The 16,007-nt window shown below is 40.1% G+C and overlaps 1 protein-coding gene across 1 annotated transcript in view; it reads right to left on the bottom strand.

Moving 5' to 3' along the window:
- kcnd3 (potassium voltage-gated channel, Shal-related subfamily, member 3) overlaps positions 1 to 14,029 on the bottom strand; it is a gene marked incomplete at its 3' end in the record, with an annotated part of 94,776 nt that extends 80,747 nt beyond the window's left edge. The window contains 3 exon segments of the mRNA XM_035655833.1: positions 11,649 to 12,229; positions 12,231 to 12,829; positions 13,741 to 14,029. Of these exon segments, the coding sequence (XP_035511726.1) occupies positions 11,649 to 12,229; positions 12,231 to 12,752 (1,103 nt within the window). The 5' untranslated portion in view covers positions 12,753 to 12,829; positions 13,741 to 14,029.
- Between the last annotated feature and the right edge of the window lie 1,978 nt (positions 14,030 to 16,007).

The raw sequence follows: 16,007 nt of genomic DNA, 5'->3' as shown, positions 1-16,007 counted from the left end.
CAGATGGCACATGGCAGGGTTAATCCCTCAGCATGGGTAATCCCCCAAAGACATCTGGATCAAAAAAAGTTGATTCCTAGTTTTTGTGAAGGACACATCCTACGTCCATGTACTGAAACGAGAATGGCAAAACACAGTAGAGAACTCCAATGCAATATCAGTATAGGGCACAATGTTTAACCATTAAGTGAGAAGATCGTCCTAGGTGAAGCTTGTCAGGGTGTTGAAGATAGGAGAAGAGAAGACAGAATAATCCACACACACACACAGACACACATACACTAAAGCACAGGGAACAGCTCCAGAGACAAGCATTAATCCACGCAGATTTAGTGTAGCAGAACAATTGCTTTTGTCACCCTGGGTAATCAGCACAGAACACAGTTTATGAATTACAGTACGCCCAGAAAGCCATAGACGTAGAGAGAGAGAGAGAGAGAGAGAATGCATGTATGTCAGTGCGAGAGTGAGAACACAAAAAAATGGAACAATGACGTCTACCTGTTCAAAAGCCTCGGCTGCGAGTCTGGGAAGATTAATCAGAGTCATTCAGACAGCGTTTATCACATTCTCTACAGGGAAATGAGAGGCGATTTATTTCTATAACTTGGCCTACATATATGGAGAACTATCACTCACATTCACTTCAGCCCCCATTATACACTCAGTAATGAGCGTGTCTGCCCAGTGTACACAATACTGTCTAATCTATAATTGTTTACATTCTGGTGTTTGCTCACAGCTAACTAAATCAAGGGCCACTCCAATAAAACGACTACAACAATGCATTACTAACTGATGGTGTAATCGTCCTCTAAAATCAGCCTTAATTTATGCAATGTAGTGAAATCAAACCAAGTTAGAATTGAAACTCCTTAAACAGGTACATGCACTTCAGGGCTCTTTTTTTCATTAAAAAGGAAATAAAAGTACTATTTAGCAATGCAATCATGCTTAAATGTTTGTTGTTTTGGTAATTATTCTGAGGGATTCTGGTGTATAATCGGTATCTTGTTTGCATTTTTTCTAAATTTTCTCTTCACTTCACAGGAAGCATATTATGAGCTACACTCAGAGCAAAATGACCTCACTGAGTGTTTCTAGTCTGTAGAAACAGACAAGAAACATGGGACATTGTGATTATACGACTGCAATGCATTTTCTTGCAACAGGAAACACAAGAAAACAAGACCGAGAGTCTACAGTAATGCTACAAGCGCTGTGAAGATGTTCTTAGGCAACATACATCATGTGATCACCAAAATCATTAGGCTTCATCCTCTGGGAACCATGAATGTCTACAAGATTCTATGGAAATCCATCCAATAGTTGTTGAGATATTTTAGTCTGGACCAGAGTCTGTATAGTCAAAAATGGATGTAATCTCCTTGACGTCACCCATAGGTGTCTGAAGAGCCGTTTTGGAAGCTCAGTGTGCTCTGGCCATCGCCATCTTGGCAGTCCTGACTATGCCGGCTCAAGGCTAATCCTTAAATGGGCTAAGACATGGAGAGTGGGTGGAGCTGAGGTGGGCTGAATAAAGCCTGGTTACTGACAACAGCCACCTGTGACGTCACTCGGAGGCCATGCCCTTTAAGCCATGATATAATTAAAAGTTATATAAAAATCCATCCCCAGTACAGCTGAATTAGGGAGCTGAAACCGTTTTTGGTACTGGGCCATAAACATGTTAATTTCTCCTGTAAAGTTGGGCATTTCATATGGGGCCTTATGGAGATAGCCAGCCTCAAATGGGCGCTCGAGAAACTGCAGCTTTTGTTACTTCCGTGTTGACCTTATTTGCCAGCCACAGTGGTTGCCGCTTGGTCTGGACCAAAGTAGTGGACTGGATGACGGACAGACTGCCACTGCCATCACTAGTGCCACACCAGTAAAATGGCTAAAAATTGGAAAAAGTCCAACATGAGCGATAACCTGTTTGCGCAGACAAGGCCACGCCCCTTATTCCACAAACCAAAGTCTGAATGCTGCAGGAAATTATAAGAAGGGGTCAAGGGTTCGGTGTGCTTTTATCATACGTCTTTATATCAACTCAGTGGGCAGCAGCCATCAGTTGTCCAGGATGCTGCTGAACACCCTGGAAACTGATAATCACTGACTCATGTTCAGGGCTCCTCACTGAGAGCCTGCTGGTAATTGAATTGGAGGAGTGGGCAAAAGTGTAGTGGGCTTGGAAGGACCGTAGCTGAGGACAATCAGCTGTGACAGACAGTGAGAGAGAGACAGGGAGAGAGGAAGACTAAGAAGTAGAGAGAAAGACAGTTTCTATAATGAAATGTTCACACGTCTGACGTACAATTTTTTGCTTCAACACCTTGAGCATCACTCCAATCACTTTTGCCCAGTTAGTTGAGATGAAGTTAGTCAGGACACAGTGTCCTATGACAGGGCAGCATTTGCATGCATGGCACGGCAATGATGAAAAAGGGGGTGGCAAAACAAAGCACATGCTTGAAATACCTCACTGAAAGACCCTCCCTGTCAATTACCCTTCACAGTCACATTGGCCACAACAAACTCCCCCCTTGGCTGACAGGTGGTCAGGTAAATGCATTTTGCAAAAGCTTGAAAGGCTTGGCGCTCAATATCTCTTTTCAAAAAACGGGCAACCATCCAGATCTCTGCATGAAAAGAGGGTAAAATACATACCAACAACAAAACAGGGGGGTGAGCGAACATCAAACAGAGCTGAAAAGAATCATTTCAGTGGCAGATTTTGGAAGGCTGACTGGGGTGCAGTATTGACTTGTGTGACCTCAAACACAAAAACACAAGCAGCAGGTACCAGCTCTACTAGCTACATTTCCTCTTTTTGATATGTTTAATCTGGTCTGGTCTTATTTATTCTTCATAAAAAATTAAAAAAAGACAAATTTTCAGATGCTGTTATAATCAAGGACAAATTAGCCACCTTACACACACCTCTTTGTAAGCCACCTTACACACGCTCACTATATCAGTTCTGTTACTTCTTCTACACCAAATATGACCAATATCAATCTATAATTCATCATTCAATACTGGTTATCTGTAAAGCCATATCAAAAATGCCAATAATTTGTCATTTTTAGTCATGCTAGCAGTATAGCTCTATGTAGGGCTACGGTATGTCCTCCTGTCCGTCAGTCCATCACTTTAGTCCAATTATTGGATAGATAGTAATACAATTTTGTACAGAGAATGAATCCTACTGACTGATGAGTTTTCCTCTAGCACTATCATCACGTCAAAGTCTTCACTTATCTTGTGAATATCTCAACATCTACTTAACAGATTGGCACAACATTTTTTAGACATTTAAGGGTCCCAGATGGTGAATCCTAATGACTTTGGTGATATCATTTTAATGAAATATCTTGACAGCTTGTTGATGGACTGCCAGGAACTCTCATATACCCCTCAGGATGAATTATAGTAAGTTTGGTAACCGCTTAACTTTTGATCTAGTGCCATTATCAGGTCAAATGTTAACATGCGGTTCAAAGCACTGAACTCACAAAGCCACTAACATGGCTGCAGACTTAGTCTTGTTTTACATATCTATCTTAAGAGAAGCAAAACAACATAGCATTATACATTATATCATATATGATAACATGTTCGAGCCTCTATCTGCAATCCAAATCAAAGGGCCATTATTCCATTTTTGTCAAGTTTATATGGTTGTTTTCCAATAACAGAGCATGCATTCAATCATTACAAATTTTAAAATATATAACAATACTTCTTGTTTCAAACAACTGATACTGATAAAAAGGTATAGTTACAGTCTGAATTTGACTCTCTTAGGGCATTTGGCTTGTGTAATTTTAAACAGTCTATTATACTTTTTGTTTTTGTCATATTAAATTGGCTTGTTTTTAGAGCATTCAACAGCAAACAACCCCGAGAATGTTGCCTACACATTTTACATTCAGGTGCACTATTTAAACACACAGGTTAGATTTGTGGATGTGCCCCTGTGCTCTGTTGCGTCTGACCACCAGGCAATGGACTCAGTGTCCCCGTCGGTAATTGAGGCAGTTGTAAGTTACATTCACTGGTATGAGCAGAACATGAACATACTGTGAGTTATTGCTGTGTACCTAGAAACCACAGACCTGGAAAATTACTTTAGTGATTTTTCTGCTTTTTATAACAACCTCAACATCACACAATCAGCAGCCATAGACATAAAACTAAATGTGGAGGAACATAATTACTTTAGCAAAGTACACTGAGATACAGAACAGAATATACTAAACATGTAAACATATGCTTTCATAGTGAGACACAAACACATTGTGAACATTATTTCAACATAGACACAGCCTCAGGATACATGTCAGTTCAGAAGAAAACACGAAAAATAAAGTAGAGAAGGTTAGAGGTAGTAAATGAGGGAGAAGTCAAAGAGAAACAAGAATAAAAGTCTACAGCAATGCAGCCCTGTTAGTCTGTAATGAGCATAACAACATACCGGAAAACAAAAATTGTAAGAAGAAAACTATTGTATTCTCAGATCCATCAATCAGGCAAAAAAACTAAAAACATCGAGACTCAGCTCTACATTTTCAGACTTGGCTTAAGCTGTGTTTTGAGCTGAATACTTGTGGCATGGTATGTTAGAGCGGGGCAATAAATCAATAAAATATCAATACTGTGATATAAAATTCAATAAGGGTTAGTTTTGATGATATGTAAATATATGTAATTTAGACTAATTAAGGCTATTCTTTCCAACTTGTTTGAGTGTTGTAGCTTAAAAAAACAAACACATTTCTAGAAAATACTACATCACAGTATACAGTATATGTCACTCATTATATAAAATTGTAAAGAATAAAGCTAAAGCTGTCAGACTATTTATTAGTTATGGATGCACCGTATCATATTATTAACCTAAATCTTGAACAAGTGGAATGTTTGCCCAATTGGTAATCTAGTCGATAAGATACGCCATCTGGGCACAGTAAACATCTTCACCAAATTTAATCCAACTGTCAAGATTTCAGTCTGGAGCAAACATTAGACTGACTGACCGACCCCTGGCCATCCCAAGAGCCACACCAGAGCCAGACAGAGAGAAGAAGAAACCAAGGTGAAGAGGTGAAAATGGACTGACATTTCTATTTTGAGACCTTTTTTTGTTGTTTTGTCTTTAGTAGCTGTGGGAAAAGGAGAATAGGGGTCAGAGGGCTGGGTGAGAGGCAGTACAATGGAGCACTCCCTATGTCTCTTTACTCTGGAAGATAGACTGAGGTAGAGGAGAGGGAGGGGAGGACAAACATATTATACACAAATGTGGCTTTTATTCTCATTAGAAATAAGAAAAAGAAATGTGGATAATCTAGTCCATGATTAATTATTCATTTGGATTTCTGTTAAATTGTGATGTTGGCTTCCACCCACCACTGTCAGTGTGGGTAAGGAGAAGTAATTATTCCATAATTCATGACAAGTCCTGATATATTAAAATTAAGTTACAAAGCCTTTCCAGTCTCTTAACTGTTATTTAAAGTTTGCAGACTTGTTTGGATCCCTGCCAAATGCCTATTGTACCATAGCTTGTATTGGCTGTTTGCTGATGCAAAAAAAAGAAAAAAAAAAGAAAACACAAAGGTGAGAAAAGAAACAGGGCTGTGCAAGCCTTCAGATAACAGAAAAAGGCCTCTTGATAATATTATCAGGAAGTGAAATATTTGACTTCTGTCTGTCCATTAAAAGGTATTGGGCTCTATTTTTTTACATAGGCCCCAGAATGTTCTTCTAAATATTCTGGCCCCATTTCCACCTTTTACTAACATGTGATCTGTACCTGGATAAAGACACCTGATCCTTATTTATATTCCTGGTACATCGGTTAGTGTTTTTGCTTATCCAGACGCAGATCACCTGTGTTAATGCCAGGTGTAAATGGAGGTTGGTGGCAATTGCCTGCTCAATGCTTTGTCTACATACTGTGATAAGTAGTTGCTTTTGCTGCTGTAGGTTGGTTCTCTAACAGTTGCTATCCTGGATTTTCTACAGAAAAGAAATGTTTTACCAGTAATATATGTGCTATTAAAAATATATGCCAGACAACAAGTTTAAGCTGGTTAGTTCAATTACCTCCTGCCTTAACTTCAAGAAGTGATGATGTTTTCTAAATTATGAATAGTACTGGGGAGTAATGTAAGTCGCCAAAATGCTGTGACTGTAAATGTTGCCTGGAAAATCTCCATATATGAGTAAATCCCTTGAAAGCCATGATAATAACTCTTACTATTTTTATGAATAATTAATCTTGATTTAACAATAAAATTAAGGATATTGAAATTTTTTTAGGTCAGTGTATGCATTATAGTGCTGTACAGAGTATATAATTTGCATTTCAACATACATTTCAGTACATTTCTAAATAACCCGAAAGCTGAATGCTTTAATCTCACATTTCTTACATTTTGCAATTGAGTAAGAAAGCCATAAATCATTCACACTTCGAACCCCTACCGTACCCTATGCGTGTCACACACTCATGATCTCCTGTCATTATGCAATCTCTCAATTGATATGAGTGCAGGTCAACTCACCCCTAATCCTGACCTCAAAAAAGAAAAGGTTACGAACAGACCTGGACCTAAATCACTATGGACAAATTACTTTCTTAACTGCTCTCATGAATCTAAGATAAAGGGTCAGTGACATCACATCTAGGTGCTATCTTTCAGTCATATTCTCATCACCAATTCTAATTAGTAGCACTAACAATGGCTGCTACATTTGTCACTACTGCCCAAATCAATATTCACTCATTTGCATTGATCATCGTTTTTCACAAGCTGTTGGCTCCAAAATAAATGCTCTATAAATGAGAGCTCGGTGACAGGGGATGTGAAAGGGGGTGGAAAAATATGCACACTAGGAAAGCCACACATGTGCCCTTTATGGGCATAAGTGAACACCAACATACGTCTTCTACGTGCACACACAACCCATGCGCTACAGCAAACAATAGTGTACGTGAAAGGTCTTGCATGGTTGTCTGGGAGACAGAGAGCATTGCATTGATCTTAGAGGAGCAGTGATCAAAAGAAGCTGGTCTTTGATAAGAATATTAATCATACTCCGGCATGGTTATGCTAATGACTACAACACAACCAAGCACTCCAGCTCTCATCAATACTTATGCATGCAATACAACCTAATGAGTCTGCAAAGATGACAAGATGCATAGAGAACAGCGGACATGTTTTGTTATGTGTAACAGATTGCATTTTAAAAGAGCAGTGGAACTAGTTGCTCTTTATTGCTCAAACTAATACACACTGTTTATCAGTTTACAGCCTTGTAAATTGACTACAAGACAACAAATACCATTTATACAATAAAGTCTTAGTGGCATTAGTGGCAAAAACTAGCTTGGCCATCATTATATTATGCATATTATGCAGATCAACAAACAAACAAAAGGCTAGCTTGCTCAGTAAAAAAATATCCCAAATGCAGGTAAGCAGACCAGAATTTTGTTAGACATTAATGTTGTAAATGGTTAGCTAAATTAACTTTTGTAATGACTGCTACTAAAAAGTGCCAGCCAGCATTAGGCTAATATTATCATGTTCATGTCTGATGTTGACATACAGTCTCACTGCTGCCAAATACCAGGCTTCAACTTAGACTACAACCAAGTAATGTAAGGTTTAACATAGCCTCTTTTAATTTGTTGTGAACATATGTTCGCTATAGGTCAGAAGCAGACGTTTTCATTTAAACTCATAGCCAAGCTATGCAAGGAAATGAAATTCTTAATCCTGCCTATAAAACTCTGATTAGTCGACTGTTTCTCTGAGTAGAAAAAGCTTTAATGAGCACAGCGCCAAAACTACATGAGTCGCTGAACAAATCAGAGATGTGGGTAGGCTATTTGGAGGTCTGGCTATGGTGGTTTAATAGCAAACAGTGTAATAGCACCCACAGCGAATAGTGGGATATACGTTAGCTATAATGGCTCACTATAGTGCTGGCCTGGCTTCCTCAATCAGTCAAGAGTCTCATTATATAGTGGACCAGTTGATGAGTGGTGGTTGCTACAATACAATAAGTCCCCTTTTTACTCTATCTGGCTAACAACAGAGAGGGGTATTTGGGGTGAGCTGCTACAGAGATTCAAAACAACAGCATGCATCTTTATGGCAAACTTTCACAAGTCCTCCTTCATTAGGAAAAATTCAACTTGACAATCACCACAGAGGGCTTTTAGGAAGTAATTTTATTTGCTACTGCATTTAGAGGTTCAACTGTGATAATATTTTATACTCACTATGATTAAAATGTAAGCCATTAAAGCACTTGGTCCCAGTGCTAAATGTAAACAAAAAAATTCTCCAAACAGATTATGATGAATAAACATAATATCAACAACGTACAAAAATATCTTGTTAGAGATCATTACAAACTTAACTGCAGAACTGGGATCACACTAGGACAATTAAGTCAGGTTTTCTTTCATGGGCTTCTTGTGTCTCTTCCACAAGACGTGAACTACATAAAGCCTATATGGACCACTAATGAAAAACTAAGGTTTAACAGTTGCACACAAAAACACCCTCTCTCAGTTTATATTACTGGTTCAACCAAATATGACAAACGCTCAAATTTATTATCACACAAAGGTCAAAATCAATTTGTTTAACAACCTAGGGAACAAAATCCCTCACAGGTCCTATTGCCTAAATGTCTCTGATTTAGCTAAAGCCTCACCACTGTGTCCCTGCCTGCCGGCCTGCCCCTCATTTGCTAGATTTTAGCTAAGCCGTTTTGCTCTGCTACAGAGTGAGCACGGGACTCTAAGGATTGCATTGTTGGTTGGTGGCTTTCTAACTTGCATGGGTGGTTAAATGTCCTTTTTGTCCAGTTGGTCATGAGCAGCAGCACTGCCTCTGGGGTCTGCTTTTTTGGGGGGATTTTAGACTCTTATCTTGTTTGTGCCAAAGCCAGTTGTACAAAAATGTGTCCTCTGCAATTTTTGTCTTTCTGTAATCCCCTTTAGATAGAACTAAAAAGTCAGATGCAATAAATAGATGCCTGATTGCATCTTTTTCTCTATCCCTAGTTTTCTCCATCTCTTAGCCCAGACTCCATTTGCCTCTTCTGACAATCGGTTGTCCATTCCCAGGAAAGAAAAGGAGAGCTGCACTTAAAAAAAAAGTGATTCACCTATTTCAGTATTTCATTGCATTGTTGTAGAGGGATTATAGATTCTGATTGAGGTCAGATTATTGTCAGATAAACAAAACGTTCAAAAAGCAACAGCAGGCAACCAGCATACGTGACACAATAAGGGCACCTTTGTTGTTGTGTATCACAGTGCTAATGAATACAGGTGTCCTCATGTAACCACACAACCTAACATGCCACAATCTACCATGGGATACATACACGGACACACCAAAAAAATCAAAACACACACAAACACAGTATTTCTCAGAGTGCCGCACAGATACCAGGGCTAAAGCTCACAAGTTAACAGTAAATTAAACATGAGAGTGCAGATGATATGAGTATCTCCACTAGGAGAACAAAGCAGTACACACTCTCGACAGCACAACTCTAAGCCCTAAGGCACCTAGACGTGGAGACAAGAAGTCAAGAAAAACGTCTTCTGTGGGAACTAGCTTTCATCTTATTTAGTCAGATGATTGCTTTACAGCAGACAGTCACGATGCTTTTTCACAGATTTCAATGCAAGTTAGTGGAGTAAAGAGTGGAAAAACTTCAAAGATAGCACTTGCGCATCTGAAATTACAATACATGTCAAACAGACTTACGCCTACTCAAGGAAAACCCACATACAAGGTCTTATAACATGCACATCAATGCAAATACAATGAAATGCTTGTATTTATGTGTTTATACATGCAGAAATATTTTTGTATATGGTTAGTTTGGGTGTGTTTATGATGTAAACCAAGAGCAGAGACCAGAATGTCAGGTTTACATTAGTCAGCAGAAGCAGTGGGCCACATCATTAGTCACTCTGACACCCACTTCTGGCCACTGCTTTATTGATGAGGCCATGCTCAACAACTACCCCCCTCTTAACACACACACACACACACACACACACACACACCCCTCCTCTTCTCCTCTTCCACAATCCTACTGTAAAAGCAACAGGAGACATGTTTAGAGTCTCAGGTCTCACTCCAGTGGGAAGAGATGGGTACTGTGTGAGAGACTACGGGCTAGCATTGACAGCAAAGTAAGCCACTGTGTGTTTACAAAATTAACAGACAATGCCAAAGCTATTTTCCACAATTCAGGGGCTGTTCATCTGTCCGCAGACCAAACAACCGATCCAGAATCAAACATCTGTTCAACAAACACCAGATCTTCTGGGCAGGTTTTGAATGGCAGGACACGATAATAGGGTGCCAAGTGTGTCACGGCAATGAGCTCAGAGCCATTTATGGCCTCCATGACTCTGACATTTAGCAGGATGCTGCAATTTGTCAGCCTCTCAGTCTGACTCACACATCCACAACAGGGGACGCTCATGAAGCACAGTACCATTAGGCCTAATAGTGCTGCATCACAGAACTGTGTGGCTGTGTGTGTGCACACGTAGTGTAAAATTAATGATATATGTGTGGTTCCCTTCACTACCATTAAACCACTGGTGGAAATATATGATGACATAAAAATGAAGAAAACAGGTTGGAAGACATAACAAATGAATGCATCAATATGCTGTTCGTGTTCATCCTGTAAAACTCAATCAAAGCTAATTCATGACCTTGTAAAGGCAAACAATAACAGCAGCCCTGGGTTATAGGTTAATTTGGCATTCAGTGAACAATAAAAACAGTCTCTGTTAATAACAATAAACATCTCTGCCTGTTACCCAAATGCAAATACCTGAGCCACTCACGTGCCTCTTAAATTGGAGAGCATTTTGATATTCTGCATCAGAGCCTTTGTACTAAGAGGCACTTAATTTTCAAGGCCAGTAACTAGTGTAACTCACAAAGAGTGAGTGGATGAGGAGGAGGGCTCTCAAAATGCGAAGTCACTGTTTCACTTCATTCTGACTGAAAGAGCATTGCTGCTAACCACAGGGCAAGTTGGAGAGGGAAGTAATGGTATAATCTCTGATTCTCTATTTTCTATCCAGTGTTTTAGTTTGACTAAAATGCTTTCAACTTTCCCCCTTTCTCTACAATCTCCTTCATCTCTCTCTCTCTCTCTCTCTCTCTCTCCATTATCAGTGATGTATAAAGGGCATGTTATGGCACAGCCATAACTGGGAGACCATAACTTGATGGCTGCTCTACTCCCAGAAGAATACCCTTAGTTGTAAAGGCACACAGTCTAGTGAAAAGTCACATTTCTCTTTACATTCTTATCGTTAAGCGTAAAGTTGGTAAAGTACGTCTTGGAAAGGGTGGCTCCGACTTCTGAAACAGTTGTAGGTTTTTGGGCCACGGAGTCAGACACATTTCAAGTCAAATCATAATCAAACATTTACTCACACATAACAGATCCAACTGCAAAATACACATGTACACACATCCACACACAGTCTGGCATACACAAACATGCACTTGCACACACACACACACACAGCACTCGCAACGAGATAAAAGAGGTGTCTGCTCTGCTCTTACCCGAGTGTTGTCATAGTAACGATGGTGTACCAGAAGGAGGCTGGGATGCTGGTGAATTTGCTGGAGCTTGAACCCTTCTCTGCGTAGAACATGACGGTAGCAAAGATAATTATGGCCATAGTGAGGGAGAAGAGCAGGAAGCCCAGCTCTGAGGCACAGCTCTTTAGCGTGTAGCCAAGGATGCGCAGGCCTTGCGAGTGACGGGAGAACTTAAAGATACGGAAGACGCGGAAAACACGGAGTGTCACAAAAGCGCCACTCACGTCCTCGTTGTCAGTCATCACCAGGCCAATGTAGTAGGGCAAGATGGCCACCACATCAATGATGCTCATGACGGACCTCATGAAGCGGTAGCGGCTGGGTGCAGCAAACAAGCGCATCAGGTACTCCACGGTGAAGATCATGACACAGGCTGTGTCCATGCAGAAAAAGGCCACGGTATAGCGCTCACCACATGGCACCTCCTTCTGGTTGGGTGATGAGCCGCAGGGCACTGTCTCCACCACATTGGTGATGACGGAGACAGCAATGAAGAAGCCAGTGACGTAGTAGAAGACAAGGGCCATAAGTGGGAAGTGTGGGGTTCTCGAAAGCCCGCCACATTGTCTCCCTGAAGGTCATGTTGGGCAGCTTAGCATCCTTGTTGTCCTCCTGGTCATCCATCAGACGCTCTGCATTCTCCCTCTTCCTATCCTTATACTCTTCATAACAGCAGTCCCCGATGATTTCTGGGATGATGCCAAAGAAAGCCAGCTCCTCTTCATAGGAGGAGATGCACTCGTAGCGTGGGTAGTGGAGCTTGCCTGTGCGGTAGAAGTTGAGAATGCTGCGGAACACATCAGGGTCCCGGTCGAAGAAGTACTCTTTGGTCTCCTCGTTGTAGAAGAACTCCTTCTCCGAGCTCCCCAGCAGAGTGTCTGGATAGCGGTCCAGCGTGTTCCTCCAGGTCTCGAAGCGCCGTCCACTGACATTAAGAATTATTAGCTCATCCTGCCGCTTGTTCTTCTCAGTGGGAGCAACTGGCATGGGTAAATTGGCCACAGGCATCCAGCCGATCGCTGCCGCCCTGGCAAAGGGAAGCCATGCCGCTACTCCCGCTGCCATGCTGTGTCCGGCTTGGGGCTTGGGGGGGAACAAGTCCAGCACCTTCACAACCAGTTTGACTTCAGCTCATTCACCATCTAAAAAGGGAAGAGAGGGAGGAGTTGATAAGAATAGGAGGGGCAGAGCTGTTTTGATTATGACAGAGGGAAGAGTAAGACCAATTCATGAGATATCACCCCCCCCCCCCCCCCCGAATAAAGACGATAATTTAAGATAAATTAAGGCTACAGATGTGGGAGAGAGTGAAGTGATGTAAAGAAAGAGATCTAGTGAAAAAAGTGAGAGAGTAAAAAAAAGGAACTGGATGTAACAATGAAGACAAAAACAAACAACACAACTCATATCCTAACAAGGCAGTCTAGCTGAAACAGCAAAAAAGTTCCTTTAATACAATTTAACATTACACTTAAGGTGAGAAACTTTTAAGTGCACAATAAAAAAAATATATTTAATATTGTAAGCTTTAATGTGGTTACAGAGACATACTGCAATTTCCACTAAGCATCATCTTCCCTATAATTACTTTAAGGATATATTTCTCACATCCTCTCTATTGAGTTACAGTCAAGAAGCATCCTTCTCAGGACCACAGTTCACTGCATCTTATACTTTAAAAACTCAAGGCGACCAAGCAAAGCAACTGCATCATAAAAGAGCCTATAAAAAAGGCTTTTTGTTGAACTCGTTTCTATAAACAGGCACATTTACAAGGCTACAGTCCTAAAATACAAGCTGGAGATCCCAAACCTGTTGAGTTCCAACCAGATGCATCTTTATTTGACTCCGAATAAATGAAAGTAGTTCAGGATTATTCTGATTAAATTCACGATTGATTTTAGATGCATGTGACTCGATTCTAAACAAGCATTTTTGTCAATTGGCTACTTACCCTCAACACAGAATAAAGAAATGCGATCCAATTTTCCAGAACAGGTTGGTAACTAAACACGCTTCATATTAAACAGCTTTATCTTCGATTACAACTCACCGATTCAAAATTCTCCATCCAAAGAAACACGAGCTTCTTCAAGAGCAGTTTATTTATAAGTCGTCGGGTTGGTTATTTCCTAAAAAAAAAAAAATTATAAATAAAAAAAATAAAAAGCCGTATCTGGGGAAACAAAATACCAAGAAAGAAGAAGTTATTTAGCGAAGAGGAGAGCCGCGTTAGATAAACGCTACTGCCGAGGTGAAAGCGGAAAAGTACCGGAGACGGACGTACCACAGCTGTTTTAATTCCGTTTCCATTATGCGACGGGAGAAGTGATGAGAGGACTCCGCCGTGGAGACCGTCTAAGGTTGGCTTTTCGGGATGAGTGGTGGGAAGAGACGGAGGAGGAGGAGCTCTCTCTCTCTCTCTCTGCGCAGGGCGGATTGTGAACCAAAACTGCAGTTCTGGGAAAACCTCGATCAGGACTCAGAAACGATGCGCAGAAACTGGGTTACTCACTGATGAGAAAAAAAAGGAAGGAAAAAAAGAAGAAAAACACACAAAATGCATCGACGAAAGAGTTTCCTGTCCTCAGGGTGAGAATGGATACACTATCCAACCTGTCTGCGCTCTGTTGGACCAACACATATCCAAGGCACTTGCCAGCAGACTTATCCACAGGATACATCATAGCAGGGTCTAAGAATTCAAGAGCCCCTGAAAGTCCACCTTGGGCAAAGTTGTCTTTGATTAAAAAACAATATATTTATTTTTTGGCCACGTGGTGGCAGCAGAAACACTTGGTAAACACAACATTGACATATTATATAGTATTTTAAGTTGCTATGGTCAGTGTTGGGCAGTAACTTATTACTAGTAATAATATTACAGTTATAATATTACTTCCCCCAGTAACTAGTAGTGTAATTAATGACTAATACATTTCATTAATAATATTACAGTTACCACCCCAAAAAATAATTAGTTACAATATTACTTTTGTTGGCGGACCCCTATTGATCTGTAATTCAACAATCCAATCACATCCTTGGATTAGTTTTTGTAATCGAGAAGGAAACTAGTTTGGAAGATGGAAAGACTTACATTCAGTGTCTGGAAATGTTATATTTGATTTTAACAAACAAAACTGGATTTGAATCATTGTAACTGAATTTTGGGGAAAAGGGACACAATTACCAATTTTTTTGAACTAGTAGTGTAATATTACTTTTTTGAGTAACTAGCTCAACACTGGATATGGTTAATTGCTTATTTACAATTACAGCAGTTATGGAACAACATTATCAATAATTTGGCAAATGTAGGTGCTATTCATTCTTTTATTAGCTCTGTTTTGGTTTCCTGCTCTTTAGCTGCTAAATGCTCCACTTTGTTCACCAGCTTGTCGCTGACTGTCAGTGGTGGATTCAGGCTGTTTGAGTGTCGGGTGAAAAAAATAAAAAGGGCAGGGGAAAGTCATGATGCATTTATGGTAAAACCGCTTAGTCATGGTTACATCCTAAAGGGCATTTTACCATGTTATGTCCACTTGAAGGGCACTCTAGAGGGCACTTTATCATGTTTTGTCCACTGAAAGGGCACCCTAGAGGGCTCTTTGTGTTTCATTGTGTTTTATCTACAATGCAAGCATCCAAGAGGGCACTTCTGTTTTTTTTAACATGAGAGAGTGAGAGTAAACCAAAAGAGTAAAGTTGTGGGCCAGGCAGGTAAACAATTAGCTGAAACTTGCTATAAAGCCGGAGGGAGCTGCAGATTCAGGTGATAATTTTCTGTAGATTCATCACTAAGAGTGAAAATATTATATCATTATAATATTTGACCCCCCTTAACTGTTGAGCCCTGGGCCTAAACGTTTGAACTGATCGAAAATGGAAAACCTACTTAAACCAAATGAACATTAATCAACTTGCATAAAATAGGGATAATTAACTCTGATCCAAACTGTGATCGACCTGAACAGATGATAGAAAACACAGGCATCAGTTAACAAGCTGCTGCAGTCAAAAAGAGCAGCAATTTAATAATAATGCTCTAAGAATGAGTAAAGTCATAGAAACTAAATCCATTTGTTTATATGCTTTAAAGACTAATAGAAATAATTAAAAGTCTTATTTTCACCGCCTGCTCCAACAATAAAATATCCTGAATACTCAACTGGGAGTGACACACATGTTCTGAACAGTTTGATATAAAATTCCAAAATATAACTGTCATCTAATACCATAAATATTATACATGTAATAGTTCTTCCTGATTATGATGCACCAGGTAATCAGAGGCTATTATACACAGTGACACACAGA

Source organism: Morone saxatilis, unplaced genomic scaffold, assembly GCF_004916995.1.
Source record: "Morone saxatilis isolate NCDOM2014 unplaced genomic scaffold, NCSU_SB_2.0 Contig15, whole genome shotgun sequence".
NCBI lineage: Eukaryota > Metazoa > Chordata > Actinopteri > Moronidae > Morone > Morone saxatilis.
Note: the sequence above shows the minus strand (reverse complement) of the source record. Positions and strands in the feature narration are given on the sequence as shown.